This window comes from Parasteatoda tepidariorum, chromosome 2 (genome assembly GCF_982258835.1).
Source record: "Parasteatoda tepidariorum strain Cologne lab strain chromosome 2, Ptep-v5.0, whole genome shotgun sequence".
Taxonomy (NCBI): Eukaryota; Metazoa; Arthropoda; class Arachnida; order Araneae; family Theridiidae; genus Parasteatoda; species Parasteatoda tepidariorum.
Window position 1 is genome coordinate 82362657 of NC_141756.1, and position 24321 is coordinate 82386977.

The 24321-nt window shown below is 26.9% G+C and overlaps 1 protein-coding gene across 6 annotated transcripts in view; it reads left to right on the forward strand.

Moving 5' to 3' along the window:
• LRP1 (LDL receptor protein 1) overlaps positions 1 to 24321 on the forward strand; it is a 137418-nt gene that overhangs the window by 31094 nt on the left and 82003 nt on the right. For 5 of the 6 annotated variants that reach the window (XM_087157618.1, XM_087157622.1, XM_087157620.1 and 2 more), the window contains exons 16-34: positions 2286 to 2408; positions 3296 to 3448; positions 4446 to 4574; positions 5863 to 5988; positions 7051 to 7287; positions 8457 to 8585; positions 9580 to 9699; positions 10481 to 10609; positions 11758 to 11874; positions 13249 to 13374; positions 14674 to 14874; positions 16742 to 16946; positions 17792 to 17962; positions 19235 to 19382; positions 20534 to 20630; positions 21922 to 22053; positions 22136 to 22236; positions 22379 to 22505; positions 23768 to 23948. In XM_087157618.1, the coding sequence (XP_087013744.1) occupies positions 2286 to 2408; positions 3296 to 3448; positions 4446 to 4574; positions 5863 to 5988; positions 7051 to 7287; positions 8457 to 8585; positions 9580 to 9699; positions 10481 to 10609; positions 11758 to 11874; positions 13249 to 13374; positions 14674 to 14874; positions 16742 to 16946; positions 17792 to 17962; positions 19235 to 19382; positions 20534 to 20630; positions 21922 to 22053; positions 22136 to 22236; positions 22379 to 22505; positions 23768 to 23948 (2752 nt within the window). The remainder of the gene's footprint in view (positions 1 to 2285; positions 2409 to 3295; positions 3449 to 4445; positions 4575 to 5862; positions 5989 to 7050; positions 7288 to 8456; positions 8586 to 9579; positions 9700 to 10480; positions 10610 to 11757; positions 11875 to 13248; positions 13375 to 14673; positions 14875 to 16741; positions 16947 to 17791; positions 17963 to 19234; positions 19383 to 20533; positions 20631 to 21921; positions 22054 to 22135; positions 22237 to 22378; positions 22506 to 23767; positions 23949 to 24321) is intronic. The other variant, XM_087157619.1, reaches the window with a different exon arrangement.

Consider the following 24321-nt stretch of genomic DNA (forward strand, 5'->3'; position numbering starts at 1 on the left):
ATGGGATGCTTTTGCATATCCATTGTGCTGTTGCATTTACATGTTTCAAAAATAACAATACAAAGGTGTATGGATATAAAATTTTTGTCAAAGTTTATTCGATTAGGTGATTAAGTTTATTTGTTGCTGTATTTATGAATTGGTTTGGATCAACTTGTCTGGCCATTCGTCTCTGTTTTTAATAATTTTATAAAGTGAATTGTGAAAGATTTTCTTTCTTTTTCATAGTTTGATGATGAAAGTTATTATTATCATTCTTTTTAAATCAGTTCAGCTTGTCAGCTGAGTATTAGTACTACTTACTTTTAGGAGTCTATTAAGTTAAAAATGTTTAGTAGCCAGCATGTTATAGAATGGAAAGTTATGTGTAACAGCTTTTTGCTTTTATGAAATTGCAATTACATATTATTTTTAATTTAATATTTTTTATGAAAAAAGAAAAAAAATTGATAGGAATATAGTTTGCAGTTTGAGACAGACAATTATGAATGCTAAAACCACATAATGTATCTGCATAATAGTAAAATACAGGGGAACTCCAGTTTTACATTGTCTGTTTCATACGTTATCCTGCTTTCTGTATCATTTTCTTCTGGTCTGTTCTGCTGGATTTTATTTCCTTTCCATTAATGTTAAATTATCCTGAATTTTACGTTATCCTTTTTAAGAAAATCTCGCTTTATACGTTTTTCTAACAGATTATAATAATTTTTTCTCTACAAAGATTGCCCATACTTTTTCTGAGTTCTTTCTTTCTTTCTTTTTTAAAGAGACTTTTTTATTAGCTGTTTAAAGCTATTCCAAATTTTTTTTAATTCTGTTTTACTGTTCTATTGTTTATGAGAGGGAATTTCCTTTTTGAGTCAAGAGCAGAAAGGTGGTGAGATGGGAAAAGCACAGGAAGGGTGGTTAAAGGAAATATGAGGGCTTACAATCTAAAATTAGAGAGTGGATTTTTTTCCCCAGCTAACTACAACCTTTGACAGAGGTGATTGTATTCTGGGGATACTCCAGAATTTCAGGTCTTTTCATGTTATCCTTCCGGGTCTAAAAATTAGGAGCAGGGAATATGATTTTTCAGGGAATATCATGGAATTCCACGATTCTCAATACCATTGGTTCTCGGACTTTCGCTAATCAAAAACTTATCTGACGATATTTTCACAGAATTTCTCAATCTAAAATTCAAAATTTTAAACTTTTACTAATTCTCTAATTTAACAATTCTCTACTCTCTTACTAATCTCTCTTACTACTCTCTTTACTAATTCTCTAATTAATTACTTCTAATTTAAACTCGTGATTCTTCTGCCAATAGGTAGAAATCCGCCAATATGATTATTTCAATTTCGCAAATTTTCACCATTTTGAATTTTTGGAACTGCTCTGGAATCCGCTTATATCCGCTTGTTATTCACGCGGTATGAATATTAAGCATCGATTTTCGTATTTACTTAGTTTAAAAGTTACAAGTTGCAAGTTAGTTTAAAAGTTACAAGTTTACAATTAATTACTTCTAATTTAAACTCGTGATTCTTCTGCCAATAGGTAGAAATCCGCCAATATGATTATTTCAATTTCGTAAATTTTCACCATTTTGAATTTTTGGAACTGCTCTGGAATCCGCTTATATCCGCTTGTTATTCACGCGGTATGAATATTAAGCATCGATTTTCGTATTTACTTAGTTTAAAAGTTACAAGTTGCGATTCATATTCCTGTGGTTTAAAAATTATATATCAGGATTTATATTCACGTAATTTAAAAATTCAATGTCATGATTTTTATTAATGCATTTTTAAAATCAATTTTGCAATTCATATTCATATGTATTTAAAATCTAGTAACGCAATTCATAATCACACGAATTTAAAATTCAATGTCACAATTTCTATTCTTGCATATTCAAAGTCCAATATTGTGATTTGTATTCACATGATTATAATATCAAACTCAGACTCTTAACTTTAAAAGAAAACAGGTTAAATTTTACTAAAATATTAGCTGCCAGCTGTGATTTTGCAGGTATATTGGCACTTGGGCTTTATATAATCTCTGTTTACATAAATAACTACAATCTAAATTTTATAATTTTTCCAACCAGAACTAAACACAAATTTTAAACACATTCTCATTTGGGTTCAGTAGTATTATTGTGTTAATAGATTTGTTACCTGTTTTATTGTGTATGTTAGTGAATTCTTATTTTCTGGCTTTATGAGTCTTTTTTTAAAATTTTTTTTATTTGGCATTTAGTATATTTTATTTTTAAATATATTTTCTAGGCATTAATAATTGCACATCCAACAATGGTGGTTGCTCTGAATTATGTCTTCAAACTCCAGAAAAAGCTGTTTGTGCTTGTCGGGATGGATCAACATTATCTAGCGATAGGCAAACCTGCATAGGTATATTTATTATTTGCTAAATTTATATATTCCAATAAAATTTGTTTTGTTATTTTTCTTTCTTTAATTATGTATTCTTTATTGCTAAATTTTTTAGCATTCAGATCTATGTTAAATATAAACATGCTTTTTATGAAAATGAAACTTAATTGGACACCCAGTGACTAAGTGGTAGCGTCGTTTCACTCTCTCATGCCAATTATGCTAAGGTTGACTCAGCCTTTCATCTCTTCAATGGGTTGATAAAATGAGTACAAAGCATGCTTGTGAACTAAACAATGGAGATTCCATATCAGGCTGACCGCTTAACTGGAACATCTGTTCCTGCATCCCGAAGTCCAAGCTCAATAAAACTGTGATGGGCACAATAGGCTTTGGCCCTCTGTGGGTTGTTGTGCCACTAAGTTTAGTTTTTTTTAGGATGGATATTGATGTGTTTGTATTTCTCTTTTATGACAAGATTTATTTTTAAAATGTGCATGGCCTTGTAAAAGATGTTTCAAAGTGCACCCCATTCAAAGTTATTGACCATATCAAATTAAAAAAAAATTCTGTTGGGTAATAGTCAAAAAAGAACCAGATTTGGTTGACAAAAAGTTGCCTCCCGAAAAAATGTGGTGTGTAATATTGTATAGAACTGTAGATACTATATAAGATTTTCATGTATTACTTATATTCTCTTATAAAATTGTGTTCTCATAACAATATATCTTCTTCTACAGTAATTTTGTAACTTTATGCTTTATAACAGTTCTATAAGTTTCTTAAATAGATTGGGTTTTGGTTGCAATCTTAACTTAATGGTATTAATTTTCACTCTTGTAATTAAGATTACAAAACTTGTTTCAGTTTAGTGAAAGATTTGTTTAATTATTATTTCTTTTCAGGATCTGTAAATTATACGGAGCCAAAGCGTTGTCCTGAAGGAGAATTTGAGTGTGTTAAAAATTTGCGATGCATTGATGTCCGATATTTGTGTGATGGTGATAATGATTGTGGAGATGGTTCAGATGAAGACTCTTCAGCTGGTGGGAAATGCGGTATATTGCAATTTTTTGCTATTTGTCTAGAATACTGAAATTTAGCCATTTTTAATTGTTTTTGCTGTATAGTGCTTTTTTATTTATTTATTCAAAGTCATTTAAGAATCTCAAAACAAAATTAGGAAAACGTATAAATATAAGGTGAAAGAAAGGAAAATTCTTTTTTGCAATTTTTACAAGTAGAGTTAAAGGTTTAACATTTTTATGAAACTGTAGTGCATAATTAACAATATTATTAAACAATAATATAATTTACAAATAAATAAAAGATGGAAGAAACTGGTCATGTTTAAAGTAATAAATATAAGTAACAGGTATTTGGCTGAAGTTTATTAAATATTTAATATACCTTTAAGGGTAATTACTATAATTCAAAATATTAATTACATTTTCCAATTAATAAAAGAGGAAAAAATATATTATAAAAATGCATACTCTAATTTTTCGGTCAATAGTTTTGATCAAATAGAAGTAGCTACTGTAATAAAATATATATTTTTTAATAATAAAAGTACATTTTAAAATTACTTTAGCTGTAAGATAAAAATGTTATATGATTTCTTTTCAAGTATCAAAGTAAGGTAAAATTCAATTAGTGTTATTTTAAATAGTAAATAAATCCAAATAGAAAATTATGAATTTTCAGTTTTTTTAAATATATTTTCAATTTACTTTTTCAAGAAAATAGAATTATTATTCAATGTCATCAAAATATGTAATTTTATATTTTATTGCAATCATCCTCCATATCTCACTAATTTATATAAATAGAATTTAATAAATGACATTCGCATATTTAAACCATCCATGCATATTTAAACCCTAAAACAAAGGTAAAGGAACTGAGTCAGATATTTAATACTTTTTTTTAATTGAAACTAAGCTACATTTATGTCACATAGAAAAACTATGACATGAAACAATGACAGATTGTTTTGCACATGTATTTTTGTCATGACTTAACTCCTTTACTACAATGAAATGTTTTTACCAGAAGAATTCCAATGTCGTGTTGATCAGTTTCAATGTGATACTCATCGCTGTATATCTATTCATTGGGTATGTGATGGCGAAAAGGATTGTAAAGATGGATCCGATGAAGAACCCAGTTCCAGATGCAACAGTAATTATCTCCATATACTTATATTTTATTCATTTGCTTTAAAATTAATAGTTTGATTGTTATTATACCAATTTTGAAAAAACTGAACTTAACTTGTCATTGTTTTTGGTTTTGCAACTATTTTCGATATGAGGCAACTTTTTTTCCCTGAAAAGACTAAAAAAGCAACTGTTTTCAGGAAAAGGAGACTATTGGGAGACTTTTCTGTGTTCCTAGCTATTTTTTTTTTTTTAGCATAAATTGGGTTACAGTTTGCAGCCCACAGTAGCTTCTGAACACAATGATTTTTTTTCTTAATAAATAAATAAAATAAAAAATTTTGAATTGCAAATCTAAGTCATCACTTTTTAATGCGCTCAATTTGTAAATCTATTTTTGTTCCCAATCGCCTTTTCAACAGTTATTTCTATGAAGTTCTGCATGATTTTAAAGTAACAAATTTTTAGTATGATATTACGATGCGTGAATTTTGAATTTGAATAATCACTTTTCACAAAAAATATATGTATATATTATCAATTATTGTTTATATTATTTGTTCAATCAATTATTTGTTTAACTGAAATTTTTTTAGAAAAAGAATGTTTTTTTTAATGAAAACATATTTTTCTGAATGATTTCCAGTAATTAAAAGTATCTAATTTTCTGAAAATATACTAATTTTTTGGTATTAAAATTTAGTACTAGAACACTACTGTTTATATGAAAATTATCATGTTTGCTGCCAACTTGACTAAATGGATCATGGTATATGACAATAATGTCATTTAATAAAATTTTAGTCGTATTTTTGTTCTTATTTAGGCAACTATTTGCATGCTTCGGGCTACTAAAAGCAATTATATTGTTCATTTCTTCCATGTTTTTGTTCTGAATCAATGTGCTTTTATAGTGTGGCTTTCAGAACTTCAGACATCAGTCTTGCATTGCGGCGGGTACCATGGATACGAGGAAAAGTTACTTTCAATTGGGATGTGGGGTGAATAGTTTTGTCTTGATCTTGGGGTATGTCAGCGTGAGTAAACTAATCAACATCTTTATTCTACCGTTTCACCCCCATTAAAAATGTGGTTCTGCTTGTTATAGCGCCAGAAAGCCCCAGACTTTTGGTCTGGAGGAGTTCTTCTCAAAGCCACACTGTAATTTGAATTGTTTTTCCCTATCAATTTTTAAAAGAAATGTGAGGTATGTTTAAATATTGTTAATATTACTTTTTTTATTTAGGTTTCCATTATATATTTTTTCTTTTGTAGAAATTTTTTTTAAATGTTTTCATTAATATTTTCAGATTCAACATGCAGCTCAACAATGTTTACTTGTAAGGAAACTGGACGTTGCATCCCAACAAGTTGGACATGTGATTCAGATTTGGATTGTGGTGATGATGATGTATCAGATGAGCATGAAGACTGTGGTAATTTAATAATTTAAATTCATAAGTTAGCAAAGTAATTATACTTGAAAATGTCGCATGTTTAAATACGTGGGGATTCATAAAATATAAAGATTTCTAAATAAAATTAAGTAATTATAATACAATTTTGCAAAAGTTGCAACCTATTAAAAGTATTTAGTTAACTCTTATGATGCGTTACATCGAAAAGTGAGAAAAAAACCTCAGCTAATCATGAAAATAGAAGTTATTATTTATATCAGGAACCTAAAACAATACTCGTACTGATAAGCTGAACATAAACGTACCCAAGCTGACACTGTATTTATGCTTAAAAATATATTATACAATATCCATGCTTCATAAATTATGCTAAAATAAACTTCAGACACTTAACTTAAAATGTTTAGGAAATTCCAACTCATAAATATCATAAAGTCTGTTGCTGTATTTGATGACTCTGCCATCTAGTGACAAATTGTGAGACTACCGCAAAAGTAAAAGAATACCCAATTTAATGGAGGTTCTATTTGACAAATAACTTGAGCAGATTTGCGTGATCCAGATATTGTGGATCCAGATTTTTTGCAAATTTTTACCAGTGAACTAAAGCAAATTTTGGCTGGTAGTATAATGCATTAAAAAATGTAAGTGTGCAGTTAAATCGTTTAAAAAAAAGTTTCAAGCAAAAACTTCAGAAATTTTTAATAGAAGGATTTTGAAGACACAATCTGATTCACGTCGTGAAACAAATATTTAAAGGGGAAAAAAATTGTGAAGATTTGCAGGCAAAGCGAGAATGGTGGATGTAATTAAATTTTTGCTCTTAGATATTCAATTTTTTTCAACTCTTCTGAATTTTGAGTTACTAATCAGTCTATTTTAACTGTTCTTATAACTGAGAAATTTATTTTGTAATATTCACAGTTGTTTACATCCTATTTAATTTAAAGGCGTTTTTTTTTTCGTTGAGTAATTAATTTAGCTAGAATTTTTTTTCTAAATTTATTGTAGTTGTTTTCAAAAGTGCATTAAATTATTTTCTTTCGTTTTTGTTTGTAATTATATATATTTATTTTTCAGAATATCCTGAATGTGAAGCTGCAGAATTTCGCTGTGATAATCAAAGATGTGTACCTCTTGAATATGTATGTGATGGAGATGATGATTGCAGAGATGGCACTGATGAGCGTTTCTGTAAAAAGAAATGTGACGGTCCCAATGAATATGTTTGTGATGGAGGTACTTTATGTCTGTCTAAAGAACTTCGATGCAATGGTGTACAAGACTGTAATGATGAATCTGATGAAGAAAACTGCGGTAATTGTACATTTTATATATGATTTTTTTACAAGCATTCCTTCTGTGATTAGAATAATTAGGTATAGATGCTGTTGAGTTTTTGCTGCATTGTTGATTTATTAAACTTATTATTATTATTTTTTTTTAAAATTTTGAGAAGTTTTTTTTTTTTGGGGGGGGGGAGGAGCTGTTGTTTCAATTTTTAACTTAGAAAGTATTTTTGATATTTTTATTCATTGTATTATTTCTTCTCAAAATATATCTGTAAGAAATTGTAGATGCTTCGATTTTTTTTTAGACAAAATTCTAAAAGTTTGAATTTTGAATTTTTTGTTAAAAAATTGTTTTTTCCTTATTTTATTTAAACACCAATAACTTGAGGCATTTATTTTTCATTATTAAGTCAGGCACAAATGAAGTTAGAAATCAGTTTCATGCATATTAAGAAAAACTTGGAAAACTTATGGAATTTATAATTAGCTTGTAAAGTTTAGGGAAAGCTTAGCTTAAATTTTGTGAAAAGTAAGTTGCAGTTTTATACTTAAAAGTCATACCCTCGAAATTTTCAAATGTGTCATCAGATTACTTTCTTTGTACAACATTTTTTAAAAAAAAGGACTTTAGGTTAGGAAGAAGCTGTTATTGAAACACAGAAGCAATTTATTTACTGTGATGTATAAATAATTTTCAATGCTTCAATAACTACTTAAATGAGAGTTTTAGTTTATTCTTGATATTAACTGTAATTGTTTAATTTTTTCAATGACTATCTTACTTTTTTAAATGATAAACAATCTTTTTTTAAGAATGATGTGAATTATTTAAACTCTAGAATTTTATTCATACGTGTATCAATTTGTGGGTATGGTATTTTATAACACAATCAGATATTATGCAAAAATGCTTGTAGTTTTATATTCATACTCATGTATTTTAATTTTTCATGCTTTTAAGAATTGTATTTTTCGTCCAATATTATTCTCACATATTCTTAACTGATGACCCTTACACTTTAAATTATTATATAGAATTGTTTGTTTTTTTTTTTGGTTACTCATGTAACCTATATTTTCTATATTTTTTTTGTTGCCTAGCATGGAAGTATATTTTTAAAAAATTTCATTTTGGTAATCTTTAAGCCAAATTTGTGTTAAATAATTAGTATGCTCCCTTAATGTTTTAATTAGAAGATGAAGATAAGAAATATGTGTGCCATGAAGATGAGTTTTTATGCCCTGATGGATTGTGTATACCCAATAGCTGGAAATGCAATTTAAGATGGGATTGTGCTGATAAAAGTGATGAGAGCAATTGCAGTAAGCACTTATAAATTATATTTTCATTTTAATATTCATTTGAAGAAACACAAGACTTTTTATTTTTTACTTTTCTGGAAAAGAGAATATTATTTTTTTATAATTAAAACATATTCCAATGCTATCTATTGTTTACCATAAAAACTATGCAGCTGTAGAACCTAAGAAAAACTGTTTTATTTTTTGATTTAAATATTGTTTTCTAAAAGATAGTGAGCAAAAAATTTACAGTGACTTATTTAAACCTTACAATATAATGCATTTTATTTAAACTTAAGTGCTCTGTTTCCCTCTTATTTATTTTTTATTTTAGCAAAAAATTTGATTCACTAAAAGTTAATAAATTATCATGGACTCTTGAATAATGTTGTGGAACTTTTTTTCTTTTATTGATGCATGAGGAATTCATCATTTACTTAAACAGTAACATGTAAAAAACACTGTCGAATTTTACCTCTAAACCTAACTTTAATAAATTTGATTTTTGCATTAGAGAGGTGCTTCGGCTGTTTTTGCCCAAGATAGAATTTTTTAAGCCTGAACACACTTGAATCCGAGATTTAATGTGGCACATGAAGGCTGAAATTTGCAGAGACAATACTTGCTCAGAGGAATGTCAAAATAAATATATTTTTAGAGATGATTTATTTTATTTCAGAGGAATTTAATACTATATATTTTTAATATATTTTTTTTTACCTTGAATCAAAAGAATTTTTGTATAAATTTTTTTTAAATTTTTAAATAATGAGAAATATATCGGGACTTTATAATAAACTTCAGCACTTCTTTCAGCTAATGAGAATTAAAATTTTACATAGAAATTTCTTTTTACTTTAACAGTTATTGCTCATTCTTAGTTAGAACTTTTCTTTATTTAATAACAATATTAAGATCATCATTAAATATTGTGTTAAATATGCTGTTTCATTTGCTTCACATATTCGAAAAAGTCTACATATTTTAGCATTCATTTATACCTTTTCTTGTCTAGGTAATGCTACCTGTGCGGAAAATGAACACCTGTGTGCTTCGCAGGATCAATGCATTCTGAGCAATTTCGTTTGTGATGGCCAGTTTGATTGTGAGGATAAATCAGATGAGAAAAATTGTGGTAATTTTTTTGAAACATTTAAGTTGCTTTTAATTTGTTGTTGGTAATATATAAAATTGAGCCATGATAGCTGAAGGGATAGAGCATTTGCCTCCCAATGATGTAACCTAGGTTAGAATCCCAGTGGTGGCAGGTTGATAAGAATTCTGCTCTCAGCTCGCACGGACCACAATGCTGGCTGAAATACTCTCAGTGGGATTATTGGTTAGAATCTTTTCCCCTCAAACTAATCACGGGAGGTCTTTTGTTTTTCTCTCCATGTAGCACAAATGCGATTAGTTCTATCAAAAAAATCCTCCACGGAAACTAGTTTGTCGTATTGCTTGATCCAGGAGTTCCCTTGTCTTCTGTGTTTGGTTCAAAATTACAAGGCTATGGAGTTGAACTTTGATAGTCATAAACTGAGAATTGGTTCTGCTGTTCAATGCTGGTTGTAAAATGTTACACAATATAAAATATCTAAAATTGTAATTAATTGCCATTTACCTGCTTATGTTTATTAATTAAAAATTAAATATTTATTTTCATATTTTAATTTTTTTCTTCCTTTTAGTAATTCGTTTACAACAATAGAATCATGATTATCTGATGTAGCAGTAATTAAAAAAAAAAAAGAAAATGTCTGATAATCAGGGGGGGGGGCTTTATTTTGTACATTTTTCAAGAGTACAACCTTTAAAGTAGGGGTTAAATTATTTAAATGTGATAGCTATTAGCAAAGCTGAATAGTACAAATATATCTTGTTATATTACTTTTGCCAAATTGTTCTCACTGTTTCAGGTGAAGAAAATCCTCCTTGCATCTTCCCCAGTCATTCTTGTGATAACAGAACTCGCTGCTTAAACGTTACCCAGTTTTGTGATGGCACTGCTGATTGTGAAGATGGATCTGACGAGGGTGGCGAGTGTGGTAAGTAGAGTTTCTTCATATTTTCTTTCTTATGTGTGTGTATATATATATATATTTACACACACACACAATTCACAAGTTGTCCAAAGTTACAAAGAGTGCAACCAGAAGAGTCTTTCAGACCAATTTAAAAAAAAGATGGGCATTTAAGCCATCATGTCCAGTTGAAAGACAAAATAACGTCATTGCTATAGGATGAGAGAAATCTGTAACAGCAGGATTTGAACTTGCGAGACACTCTCAAGCCTACCTCTTAGCTTAGGTAGGAGGTAAACATCCTCTTGAATTATAATTTAATCAGGAGTTTTGCATTATTGAAGTATGTTTGTAAGTTTTTAAATATATTATTTATTGTAAATTTTTTGAAAACTGTAGCAGTTTTCTTAGTCATGAAATCAGCATTTTCTTTTTCCTCCATACCATACAGATCAAATATCTTTTGCAATGTACAGTCAGTCAACGTGTTAAGAATTTTCCTGCATTTACAATTGTTTCTTTATTATGGACATAGTATTTACAAATTGTATTTACTGAATGATTAAGATTCTGTCCTAGAACCGGACTGTAAATAATAAAGATTTTACTATATTTAAATAATAGTGTAGTTTCAATGACAATCTTGTTTCAAAATAATTTTAAAAGTATGAGAACCATTTCTGTATTACCATCTTTTGTTTTTAAACTGCTTATCTTGAAGCGTGCAAAGAATTTTTTCATGTTGTTTAATATAAGCATAATACCATTTTTTTGTTATAAAATTTTTTAACACTTAATTGGAAGAATTACATTCAAAATTAATAAATAAAATTTCATTATTATTAATTAATGAGCTAATATTTAAAAATTTCTTTCAGATGATTACTAAGTTCTTACTCTTTTCTAGTATTTAATTAAATTTTTGTTTAAATACTGTAAATAATATTTAGATTAAATAAGTAAATATATTTTTTCACCGAATGCATTATTATTTTTTTAAAAATAGTTATGTTATTTAAAAAAGTTTTGAAAAGAGATTGATATATTAAGAGACTGAAGAACTCAAAGATTAAGACCGTAACTTTGTTCCCTGTTTAAGCCTTAGCTATTGTAAACTAAAGTTTGTATTTTCATTTTCTTAACTAATTTTTTTTGTTTTATTTTTTGGTCAGAATATGAACAGTGCTTGCTAAGTGAATGCAAATATTTGTGCCAGACAACACCTAAAGGACATATTTGTTATTGCCCAGCAGGATTACAGGTTACAGTAGATGGCCATTCTTGCACAGGTAAATTACCTTTTTGATTTTCAACATTTTATTTTTATGTCTATATTTTTTAGGCTTAGTATTTGAAAACTGTAATTTTGTCAATTTTTTTTTATTTTATAAGATATAACATATATCTTAAAATGAATATTGTGAAATTATTTTAATTAAAATTGTTTAGGCTATTAAATATCATGAACCATGCGTTATCAATTTCAAGTATTTTTTTTCAATAATAAAGCTTTGTGGTTTAATTAATAAAATGATTAGTAAAACCATTTTTATTTATAATATCATGTTATTATGTTTGTTAAGAAAAGAATCTTTATGTGTAACATCAGGAAATTTAGTCACTGGTCGGAATGTGTATAATATTATTAGTTCATACATTACTACTACTCCAAAATGTACTTACTGGTATAACTTTTTTGTCTAAAATGGTATTACTTGCCTGTGAATATTTTTGCTGGTCCATTTACGTCTTTGCTTTAGATTTTAAAAAGAAGTAGTAAGAAATTACAATACAGAGAATGCATAATGTTGCAATTATGATAAAATAAATTATTTAGTGTCAAAAACACGGGCCAAAACATGAAACCAAAAATAATAAAAAACAGCATATTATTCTGTTATATCAATTTCTAGTCTGAGAATTGCTTTTAATTACTTAATGGTGTTCTGAATCAGAGTTTAATGGTCTCTGGCTTAAGAACCATCATTAATTTCAAGCTCTGTATTATGCAGTAATTGTTACATTAATGTAATAATAGAATTAAAAAACCTTTATCAAAGTAAACATTAAAAAATTTTTTTTATCACAAAAGAGAATAATAATAATGATCAAATGAAATTAAACTCTTGCTATAAATAATAATTTTTGCATTACATTTATGTTAAATTTTTTTATTTTTATAAAGTGTAGGTACTTTACAGTTTCTTTTTCTTAAAGTATTTTTATTCAGTACTGAATTTTTTATGATTAATATGTAAAATAAGCTGCGTTTTCTTTTTCAAAAAAGTTTGTTTTATGAGAAATATTATGACCAATTTTATAAAATTTTTTAAAAAATTTTATAATTGCTTTCGCGTCAAATTTGTTACTTATGGAATTGTAATAAAAATTTGAACTCTTGTAATATCACTTGATCTGAAAAGCTGTTTCCTAGATTCTTATATAAAGAAATGCTTTTAATTTTTTTAAAATGAGCATTTTAAAATTTTCATGTGAGGAAAGCTCATTGTCCTATTTATTCTTACATTTTTATTATTAAAAAGTTCAAATTTCTATTTCTGTGATCACAGTTTTTATCTATAAAAACTCATGGTATTTCAGAAAATTGTCATGGTATTTCAATTAGTATTAGAAATTCAATTTACTATGTATTTACCTTTCAGAAATTCCATCTTGTGAGCAATGGGGAATTTGTAGCCAGAATTGTTTGCAATTGAAACACACCCATAAATGTTTTTGTGAGCCTGGTTACCAGTTGGAATATGATCATTTCACTTGCAAAAGCACTGGTAAGAATATTCATTTGTAGATAGTATAGATTTTACAAAAGCTTTCTCAACTCTAGATTTAGTTTTTATAAATCTTTTTACCTTATCTTTTTATTGGAAAATACTGTTTCTGTTATGTCTGGGGAAAACATAATTGAATCAAATTTGCAATATATTGTGATTTTGTAGGCCAAATAAATAATCACTTGATGTAAGCTATTAAGAATTTTCTTTAATCACTTTGGATAAACATTTTTTATTTAAGCTTGATTAAAGTACAGTAAACTCCCGATTATTCATGGAATTGGGGGGTCCCCAAAGCGGGGATAAGCAAATTCACATAGTATCCGCAAAACGCTTAAAAAAGGCACGCATCAACAATTTTTAATATAAGTGATAAATTTTAATATTTATTATTAGCAGTTTTCTTAACATTTTTTAAAATTTCTGCATGAAAAAACCTGCCAACTTTTTTTGTTTCTTGCTTTTAGAGATCAGGAGGCTAAAATAAGGCAAGCACAAGTAGACTTTTAACTCGAGAGTTCATATGCTGCTGAAAAAATAACGCGCAAAACAATGTTCGAAACACATGAATTATTTCTTATAAAGAGTTACTGCACATACACGATTTTTAAAAGCTTTTATCAGTAACAGAGCAAAAAATTAGCAACTGACTATAATTCTGAAATCATGCATAAGGCCCATAAATTATTCAAGGCCCTGCTTCATTCTTTTTCATTTAAAGGTGTAAGTGTTGTGTGGGGACCACCATCGTTTGTTAGTTATCAATTTTGTAACTGATAAGAGCTCCAAGAATGTGTTACATGTTGACTAAATAAATGACTAAGGATGAAATTTCCCATTCAAGACAGAAAAAACTAGATTTATTAACTTGCTATCAATATCATTGCTTTGAGTAAGAATGAGATATAAGAGAAGAAACTGCTGTGGTGGGTGCAGAATCTATTCATAGAAATTTGAACTTCATTCTACATTTGTAGTTCAACAGCTATATTGTTCTAAATGCTATATTGTTTATCATTGCAAAAAAAAAAGTTAAATATGGATGATTTGCTGTATTTTTCAATAATTTTGTAGTATTGGCTAAAATACATGATTTTCAAATACACATTTAGCTTTCCACTAGTGTCACTATAAAAGAAATTATAATTATTCATGTTTAATTTTATTTATTTGTTTATTTTTATTTGTTTTAATATTGTTAATATTACATTTGATTGATTTATGAGGTAACTGTTTTTTGACAATGTTTAATTTTGCTGAAAATACTTTAATGCTATTTTTATTTTTCATTTTTAGCGTCAGCTGAACCTTATATCATATTTTCAAATCGCCATGAATTGAGAAGTGTTGATTTGAAATCCATGGCTGTAAAAGCTTTAATATCTGGTTTACAGAATACAGTAGCAGTAGATTTTTATCATTCATCCAAAGGAGATCTAATATTTTGGACTGATGTTGTTGAAGATAAAATTTATAGAGGCTATGTTATATCGGGGTGTAAGTATAAATTATTTTTTTCAAATTTTTCATTACTATTCAGAACAATTTTGATGTATTTTCATTAATGCTGAAATTTGTTAGATTGTGTTTTTGTGTTGAGTAAAAAAAAATTGTGAGAATTTTCCTGATAATCTGTTAAAAAAGTTTTTTCCTCCTTAACTACGAAGAGTTTTGAAAATTTATTGTTTACAACTAATCTAGAGTATTTTTTTTTTCAATTCTGAAAAAAAATAAATAAAAACAAAATTGATTTGATGTAAACAAAAAATAGAAAAATCAAAGAAATCTCATCTTTACCCCTTCCAACAAGCTATTCTTAAACTTAATCTTTTCTTTTTATAGAAAATCAAAAGAACATAAACTCAAATTCAAAATGCTGTAAGAAAAAAATTTGAGTGGTTCAAATGTAGGAGGATTTAAAGGCTAATAGAGCATATTCTAATTTCACCAAAAACTGGAACATTGATTCTGTATAATCAATTTTATTTTATCATTTTATAATGTATCTGAAGTATAAAGTTTCAGTGATGTATAATTTTTAATTTACTAATTTTTAATTTATCTAATTGTTGTTTTTAAATTTAATAGTAAATTCATTCATAATTTTATTAATATTATGTACTTACATAGAATTAAGCAGCATGTACACTTTGAAATTGCACCAATTTGAATTTTGTAAAGGCTAACTGTTATATATTTTTACGATATTGTACTTCTAATTACTGATAGCTAGTTTGAAAAGTTGGCACCTCAGACATTTAATATCTTTAAAACTAAGGTTATTGCTTACATTATAATTCTAAAACACGGTAATGAAGTCATGTTATTCATAAGTTTCGATAGAAATTTGTGGAAATACCCCTGGCTTATACAGTCTCAAAAAAGTCTGTCATTTTAATATTTATTTTAATATTTTGTTTGCATAATTTGTAGGCTGAAAAAATTATTACCCTTCATCTTCCAAGCTGATTGTGTTGTAACAACTGTTAAAATGCAAAAGTTTTAAAATCATATTGCTAGGTGTCTAATTAGAGACAAATGAAAGTGGTATTTCACTCTTTTTCTGCTGCATTTTATGTCTGCAATATCCCACTATGAACTAATCATAAGTCATGGTTCCCAGTAAATCATCGTAGTCAGGCATCACAGACCACTTTGATCTGCCTGCCAAGGGACTGAGGGTGTACAGTATTGGTTCTAATTAAATCCACTCTGCAAGGGTCAAAATTTTAATGGCATGTCTTTGGATCATCTTCAGGAATGAGTTCGACTGTCACCAATAGCCAATTGTATTGCTGTATTGTAACGTAAATAAAATATAATTACTTTATATCTGAAACATTTTAAAATAGTGAAAAAATTTTTAAAATTTTATTTGAATTCCTTTCATTTAGATTTAGAATACACCATTGTGGGAATGAATGATTATTTTATATTTAATTGTATTTAAATTGAATTTGACCAAAATCAAAAAATTTTGTTTTCAAATTGTGGACAAAAATATGACAAACCAATTTTTATTTCTCAATTACGTAATTATTTTCCTTACATTTGTACTTAGTCTATTGTCTATAAAAAAACTTTAAAACTTCTGCTTTCTAGCACTTAACATTTTGAGGTCATACTAGCAGATCAGCTGCTATAATTTTGTTTTAGGCTACATATTATGAATATAAAATATAATTTCTAAGTTATTGACATTCTGTGTTGGTGCCTCTCAGACTACTAAATATCCAGTTAAATAATATATTATGCATATTCATATAAAGAATTTTATAACTATGGTTTAAAATATTTTTAATAGCTTTATTTTTAATTGATTTGTTAATGATGTAATAAAATTTTAATTTTCTCCGTCTTTCAGCTCTTACCAATATTGAAGTAGTGGTTCAAACTGGTCTTGCAACTGCTGAAGGTTTGGCAGTGGATTGGATTGGTGAAAACTTGTACTGGGTTGAAAGCAATTTAGATCAGATTGAAGTTGCTAAACTTACTGGTGAACATAGGCGTACACTTATAGCTAGTAACATGGAAAACCCAAGAGCTATTGCTTTAGACCCGAGATTTGGGTGAGTAATTTATTTTTTGAATTTTTTGCCTTAGAAATTTATGAAAGGTAATATATTACTTTTGTAAATAAGGGAATATAAATACTTTTGCCTTCTGCAGTCACTTATAATTACAAAAACTGAAACTTTTTATAATTTTTTGGTGAAAAATATGTGTTTTCCATTAAAATTTTAGCACTATATTTTACAGATATAAATTATTTTATTTCAATGTTGTTGAGGTTGATATTGCATATTTGATAACTTCTTCCACTTTTGGCGGAAAAATTTTCTTAGATATATGAAGTGATATAAAAAATTATATTTAATAAATTGATTTTTAATTTAATAAATTTGACTTACTATGTTAATGACCATCAATATATGTAATTAGTTTAAATAATATATAAGACCTGTTAAGTATAGTGCAGCATTTTTAAGTGTTGGTAAATATAAACATTTTAAGATATTCTTTATAGTTATTTTACTACCACTTTAAATATTGTGGAGACTTATGAGACTTTCAGGTTAGCATGCATGACAGTTATTTTAATACGAGTGAGAATAACATGTTCAAATTTGGAATGGAATAATAGAGAGAAAAAGAAAATATTTCACATTCTCATGTGTAATTATGGCACAAAAAGTTTTTGGTTTTTATAATGTATTCTCTCCAAATTATGTAATGTATCACTGATATTGAATATCATCACTCATTGAATCAGTTTAGTGTTGTTGATATGTAAATATAACTTGAATTGGGGAACATTTTTATTAAGGTTTTGATCTACAATTATTTGTTACATTTTGTTTGTTGCTATACAAACTAATTGTATATTCTTATGTTTGACTTTTTTTCCTTTTAGAATGTTATTTTGGACTGATTGGGATACATCTGCTCCCCGTATTGAACGTGCTTCGATGAGTGGTGAAAATCGTTCTGTAATATGCAGGGTAGATGATATTACAGATGGAGCTTGGCCTAATGGATTGACTTTAGATTATGTTGCTAAACGTGTTTATTGGATAGATGCAAGGTATAGTTTTCATTAAAATGGAAATTTAATGATGCAGCGAATTTTTTATGGTTTTCTATTTCATTCATAATGATCAAGAGTTGTTACGTTTGTTAAAAACTTTTGTAAATAACTTGCATCATAGTTTTGACTATTTTAATATTTTTAAAAGAAATTTTGTCTATTATTTTTTAATTAAGTTGTTTCTGAAAGTTATACCAGATTTTATATGCTTAATTAATTACTTGAAAAGTGACAAAACTTAATTAAATTTGAAAATTGACATAGTTTTATAAATGTAGTTATTAACGTTTTAAGGTATCTGCAATGACACATGCATTCTAATTACAACCTTTGTATTTAAACATATAACGCCAAGGACAGCTAAATTTTTTCTGTTAATATTTGCTTACACATTTTTTTAATGTAATTCTTGTGTATTTTGTTTTATCTGTTCAATTTAGATTTTTTGATAGTAGCATTTTGTATTGACTTTATTACTTAATAAATAATTGCAAAAAGTATTTTTTTTTAAAGTTCAGCAAAAAATTTTGGATCCAGATTTTTTCTCTCCAGAAAATATGCATGAATTGTCCACCTTTAGGAGCAACTTTGGAAACATCATAATTAGATAATAGAATGGAAAAATATTTAAATTGCTATTAATCATGTTGTATAAAAGATTCAATAAATAGAAAGGTCCATGTAAATGTAATCATTTAATGCAAAAGATGTATAATTTAATTTATAATACTTTGAATTAGTTGCATTATTTGCATATAAGTACCAATTTATCCTTTACGTCTGAAATTTTAAAATAAATCCATAATGTCCAATAAGAGGAGTTAAAGCTAAATAAAGTCGAAAGGAATTTATACTGAAAGCTTAAATTTACCGTGTGCTGTTGGTTCTCTATTGATAATGATTATAAATTACTCAATAAATTAAAAAAAAAAATGTTTTAAGATAATTCATAATAGCTTTCATTCATAACTCCTCATGAGTTAATTTTGTAGGAAAAAGCAAAACCATATAAGAAACAATTTCTTTTTTGTTTTCATTGAATCATATGGGAAGAGATAATGATTTTAAAATATAGGCTTAATAATTACATATTAATTTTATTATATATTAATTTATTATATATTTAATTTTTATGTAGTAATAATAATTATTATAATTTTAAATATAGATCTTTTTTCTTTTTATTTTCTCTTCCTTTTTTTATTTCTTACCTTTCTTTCTTCGTTCGTTTTTTCTTGAATTTTTGAGTGATCGATCATTGTATTTTAGATCTGATTCCATCCATACCATCACATATGAAGGAAAAGATCACAGAGAAGTTCTCCGCAGTCATGAAAGCCTTTCACACCCTTTTAGTATTGCATTATTCGGGAATTTTGTGTACTGGACAGATTGGAGGACAAACTCTGTTTTGAGGGTAAGTTTTAATTGAATTTTTGTTTAGTTGTTCAAAAATTGGTATTATTTTAAAAAAATTATTTTTTAATTTTAAAAAAGGAATTGAATGAAATAAGAGAATTAGGGGCATTTAAATTTTGTAAGTTAAAATGAAATTTTTTCGGCATTTATGATTTTAAAATCTTATCATTTTTGATTTTCGATTTTTTTAAAAATTGTATGAAATTATTAATTTTGTAAATGCATATTTAAAGGGCTGATAACAATATAATGATAAACTGCATTTTCAAAAAATTCAGATAAGTGTTTTTAGTGTAATACCCTGTTATTTTCCTGCAGGTAATGAAATGTTTCTGAGTAATGTGCTGTTATTTAAGTGGAAATTTCAGAAATTTGTGTTATACCTTTTTGGAGCAATGCTAAGAAACATAAAACATGCTGATATTTATGTAAAACGATGGCTTTTGCTCAAGTTTTAATTTGCAAGTCTCATATTTGTAAAACTTTATATTTAAATATAATATTTTTGAGGAAACAAAATTTTGCTGCTGCTTATATTCAATAGCTTATATTCAATTAAGGAAATATTTCTCTATGTTTCTATTATAGTTAGGATATTTTTTTATTTCACTTTTTTTTTTTTTTTTTTTTTTTTTTTTTTTTTTTTTTTAAAATTCTGATCATATGTGATTTTTAATTATTTGAATTATCTTAAAGTAACTTTGAATTATAAACTACTTTAATTGTCTTAATTATCTATGATGATCCATAATATTTTTCAGAATTAAGGCTATATTTGGATGCACTATTGTTTTCTTTCTAACAAACTTTAAAAGAAATGGTTTTTAGCTCTGATAATTTTTAAAAAAAAATTTTAATTATGGTTATCACACTCTTGTTTTACATAGCTAAATACAATTATTCATTGAAGTACTTATGCTATATTTTCTAGAAATTTATGATATTCTTTTAGATTTTCGACAAGATATAAAAAAAAAAATATATATATATAATAATATTAAGAGAATAAAAATTATTTTGAAGAATGTTACTGTAATATGTTTCCCATTTCTTCATAATTTTAAGGACTTGTCTGGAATTTTAGTGTATTATAAAGTTTAAGAGATTTTATTTCTTCATCAAAGTAGCATTATATTTTATTTTCACTAGGCAAATAAATGGAATGGAACTGATGTGAGAGTAGTTCAGCGAGCTATCACACAACCATTTGATATTATAGTTTATCATCCTTCCAGACAACCAGCAGGTTAATAATTTTCCATACTAATTACATTTTTATTATATTTTAATTTTATATTATTTATGTAAAACTCTTATATTTTAATGTAATTTTAATTGTTAGCTTGAAACATTTATTGAGGTATTATTTGTATATTTAAAAAATTAAACGTCAATTTTTTTTTTAATATCACTTTTCTTATTCTCTTTGACTCTAAAATTGCTGACAAAACCATCTAAATCACTGACAAAACCATCTAATTGCATCACAAAACCTAAGAAATATGACATTACCAGAGGTGCAACTATTACAATTTCATAGTCAAGATTATGGTTTTATGGCTGAGTAATTTAAATTATGGTTTTTAAGAATTTTTATAATAATCTGTTTAAATACATTCTCCCCCTCAACTATCAAGAGTTGTGAAATTTTGTTGTCTGTAGCCAATCTATGATAACTTTTGTGTACTCTTCAAACAGCAATATATAAGGATTAAAAATGATTTGTCGGAAAAAAATAAACGAGTTAAACTCTTTTTTTTAAAATGTTTTTATTTTATTTTATTTTTTTTAAAAATTTTTTTTTTATCTTTCCCTCTTTAGTAGAGTTATTTTTGAAAAGGCAATGAGGACTAGTTTAAAAGGAAAAAAGTAGGACAATTATCCCAAGTTAGAAATTTAGCGTTTATGATGAAGTAAAAAGTGTAATTTTTTTTTATTTGTTGTTTTTTCCTTATTGTTTTTCAAAATCTGTATCATTAGTTGCCACTAACGATGAGATGTTTTTTTAAAAATAATATTGTATGAAAAACTGAGAATGCTTTAATGAAATTGATGGATTGGTGTAAGTCTTGTTCAGCTCTGTGTATTGATCAATGTCAGTGTTCCTGTCAGTGTTCTTATCAATCTGGATAAATGGAGTCCTACTGTATTTTCTAATTTAATGTGATAGTTACATTCTTCTTTGTAATGCCAATATTGAGAATAAAGAGCGATTCTTCGTCTATAAGTTGACAATTTTGAATTTCAGAGTAATCCGATGTTGATAAAAAAACTTCTTAAAATATTAAAATTAACGCATTTTTTGTCATTAAAAATTAATAAAGGTTTTTTTTCTTTTTTTAAAAAACCTGAACTTTTATTGCTTTTTATGTAATAAATTGTTTTTAAAAAATGATTATTCCTAAATAAATTGTATTACTAAGTTTATATGGCTGTTGATATTAAGTCAGAATTAAATAATGATGAAATTATCTGTTCTATTTTTGGAAAATAAGGAAAAACAATAAATTTAAATTACCATTTCTTTTTTCTTTTAGGTAACTTTACAAATCCATGCAAGGATAACAATGGTGGTTGCTCACATCTCTGTCTTCTCAGTTTTAACAATGCTCGAAGTTGTGATTGCCCTCATCTCATGAGTCTTGCAGCAGACAAGAAAACTTGTTACAGTATGTTTAAATTTTTTTTAAAATTTCTTCTCATTTTTATAAAAAATATATATTTTGTATTAAGTTTTTCTTCCCTTTTCAGAAAATGAAAAAGTTTTGCTTTTTACTCGGCAGAATGAAATTAGAGGAGTTGAACTCACTATGCCTTATTATAATATGATACCACCAATTAGTTTACCTAAAGTAAATATTTTAATATTTAGATTCTTAATTACTATTAAAACAATTTAATTTTTGGTATTTTTTAAACCTCCTTTTTAAAATGTAACAAAAGTAAACTATTTTTGGTAGTCTTATTTTAGTTTATTTGTTTTCTTTCTTTTAGGTTATGAAAGTTTATCAAATAGACTTTGTTGCTTCTAGGCATCAAATATTTTGGTCAGATTTGGATTTAAATGAAGTGAAACGTGCAAATTTGTCTGGGTCCGTAGTTGAAACTTTAATTGATACAGGTACCAAATTTAACAGTTTTTTTCTTATAAGTTTACAAATTAAAGGAGTATTTTTTATTTATTAAGTAGTTAGCTGAATACCTGGTCTTTGAACAGAAGAAAAAATAGTAAATAATGAATAAATCAGTACTGAACAACGAATGCACATAACTGAAAAACATATACTGAAACGTTTATTGTAGCTAAAATAGTAATTTTTTTATTTACTATTATTTGTTGCCTTTCCCAGTGGCTTTATGTTATTAAATTAAGTAAAACATGTTTTCAGTAGTTCATTCTATCAAAATAAAAATTAACTATATTCAGTATCATTTGTCCTAGTACTGTTGATCGAGGCTAGCTCACAATAGTCAAAATTCATGAATTGGCTTATTATACGTATTTAAATGTATTAAAACTACCAATCATCAGTAGTGCCTTTTTCCAAAATTAATTAAGCATCATCGGCATCAATTTATTTTTAATTAATATGGTTAATGGTGGTTGAAACTAAGGCCATATTTCATGCATTCCCTAAATGAATAAGCAGCATTTCTAAATTACTTTTGTGTTTCAGTATATAGATTATTTTTTTTACTTCAATAAATGCCTGTCAATAAATTACTGTTATTAAATTTACTTAAGCATCATTGGCATCAATAATAGCATGAAGAGTTTTTTTAGTTTCTCCTAAAAGAATCAGTACCATTTCTCTATTAACTTTGCTTTTCAGGTCGTAATTAATTTATTTGAATTACTATTAGAAACATTAATTTGGTGAAGTAGTCCATCTACCACGTATATATTGATCGTTGAGTTTTCTAACATAAAGATTAAAAAATAGTTAAATATTAAGGGATATGTAATAAACTTTTTTAAATAGAGCTATGGCCTAACAAAAATCACTGGTGTTATCTTAAAAATACTTGAAAAAACAGAATCGTCTACAGTTTAATTCAAAACAATGTTTAATGCTAAACTAAACAGAAAATTCTATTTTTTAAATGTCTCTCTCGAATGATCTAATTTAAATTTTTGAATGATTTTTAAGAATGGGTAAAAAATTTCTCCTTTCCACCACTCTCCAAATTTCAAGATCATAAAACAAACAGTTCTAGACGTATAAGAGATGCAGACAGGCATACAAACTCTTTCTTTTCCTTATTTTAGATTTATTTATTTTATAAAATGTTTTATGAATGAAATTTTTGATTAATTTACAGTTCTGTTGTATACATGATTTTGTTTTGAAGTAAATTAAAAAAATTACTTTGTTTCTATAGTATTAGAAAATCCTGATGGTTTTGCCGTTGACTGGGCTTCCGGAAATCTTTTTGTTTCATCTTCTGCGCTTGAGACCGGGGGAAGAATTATTGCTACTAATTTAGATGGAGAATATGTTGTCAATATTATTAATGAAGATCTACATAATCCACGCTCACTTGCTGTTGATCCTTTTGAAGGGTAAATTATTTCATCAAAACATATTAAGTTTACCCTTAGTTTTTTTTTTTTAATATTTAGAGAGCTGTTTTTTAAGTAAGGGCCGTTTGAAAATAAGAACCAATGGAAACAAAATTTTCAAGAAGCAAATGATTTTTTTTAAATTCTTCATACCTTGCCGTTGACTGTTTTTCAAAATTGTTGCTCTTTCTCTTTTTTTCTTCTTTTTTTTCAAAATTGTTGCCAAGTTTGCTTAAACACTTATTGTACCTTGCAACTAGATTTGGAATACTCTCTTCATACTAACTTGCCGTTTGCTCCGATAAACAAGAGGTCTCGACCAATTTCACGTCATCGTTATACTGGTTGCCACCAAAATGATGTTTAAACATTC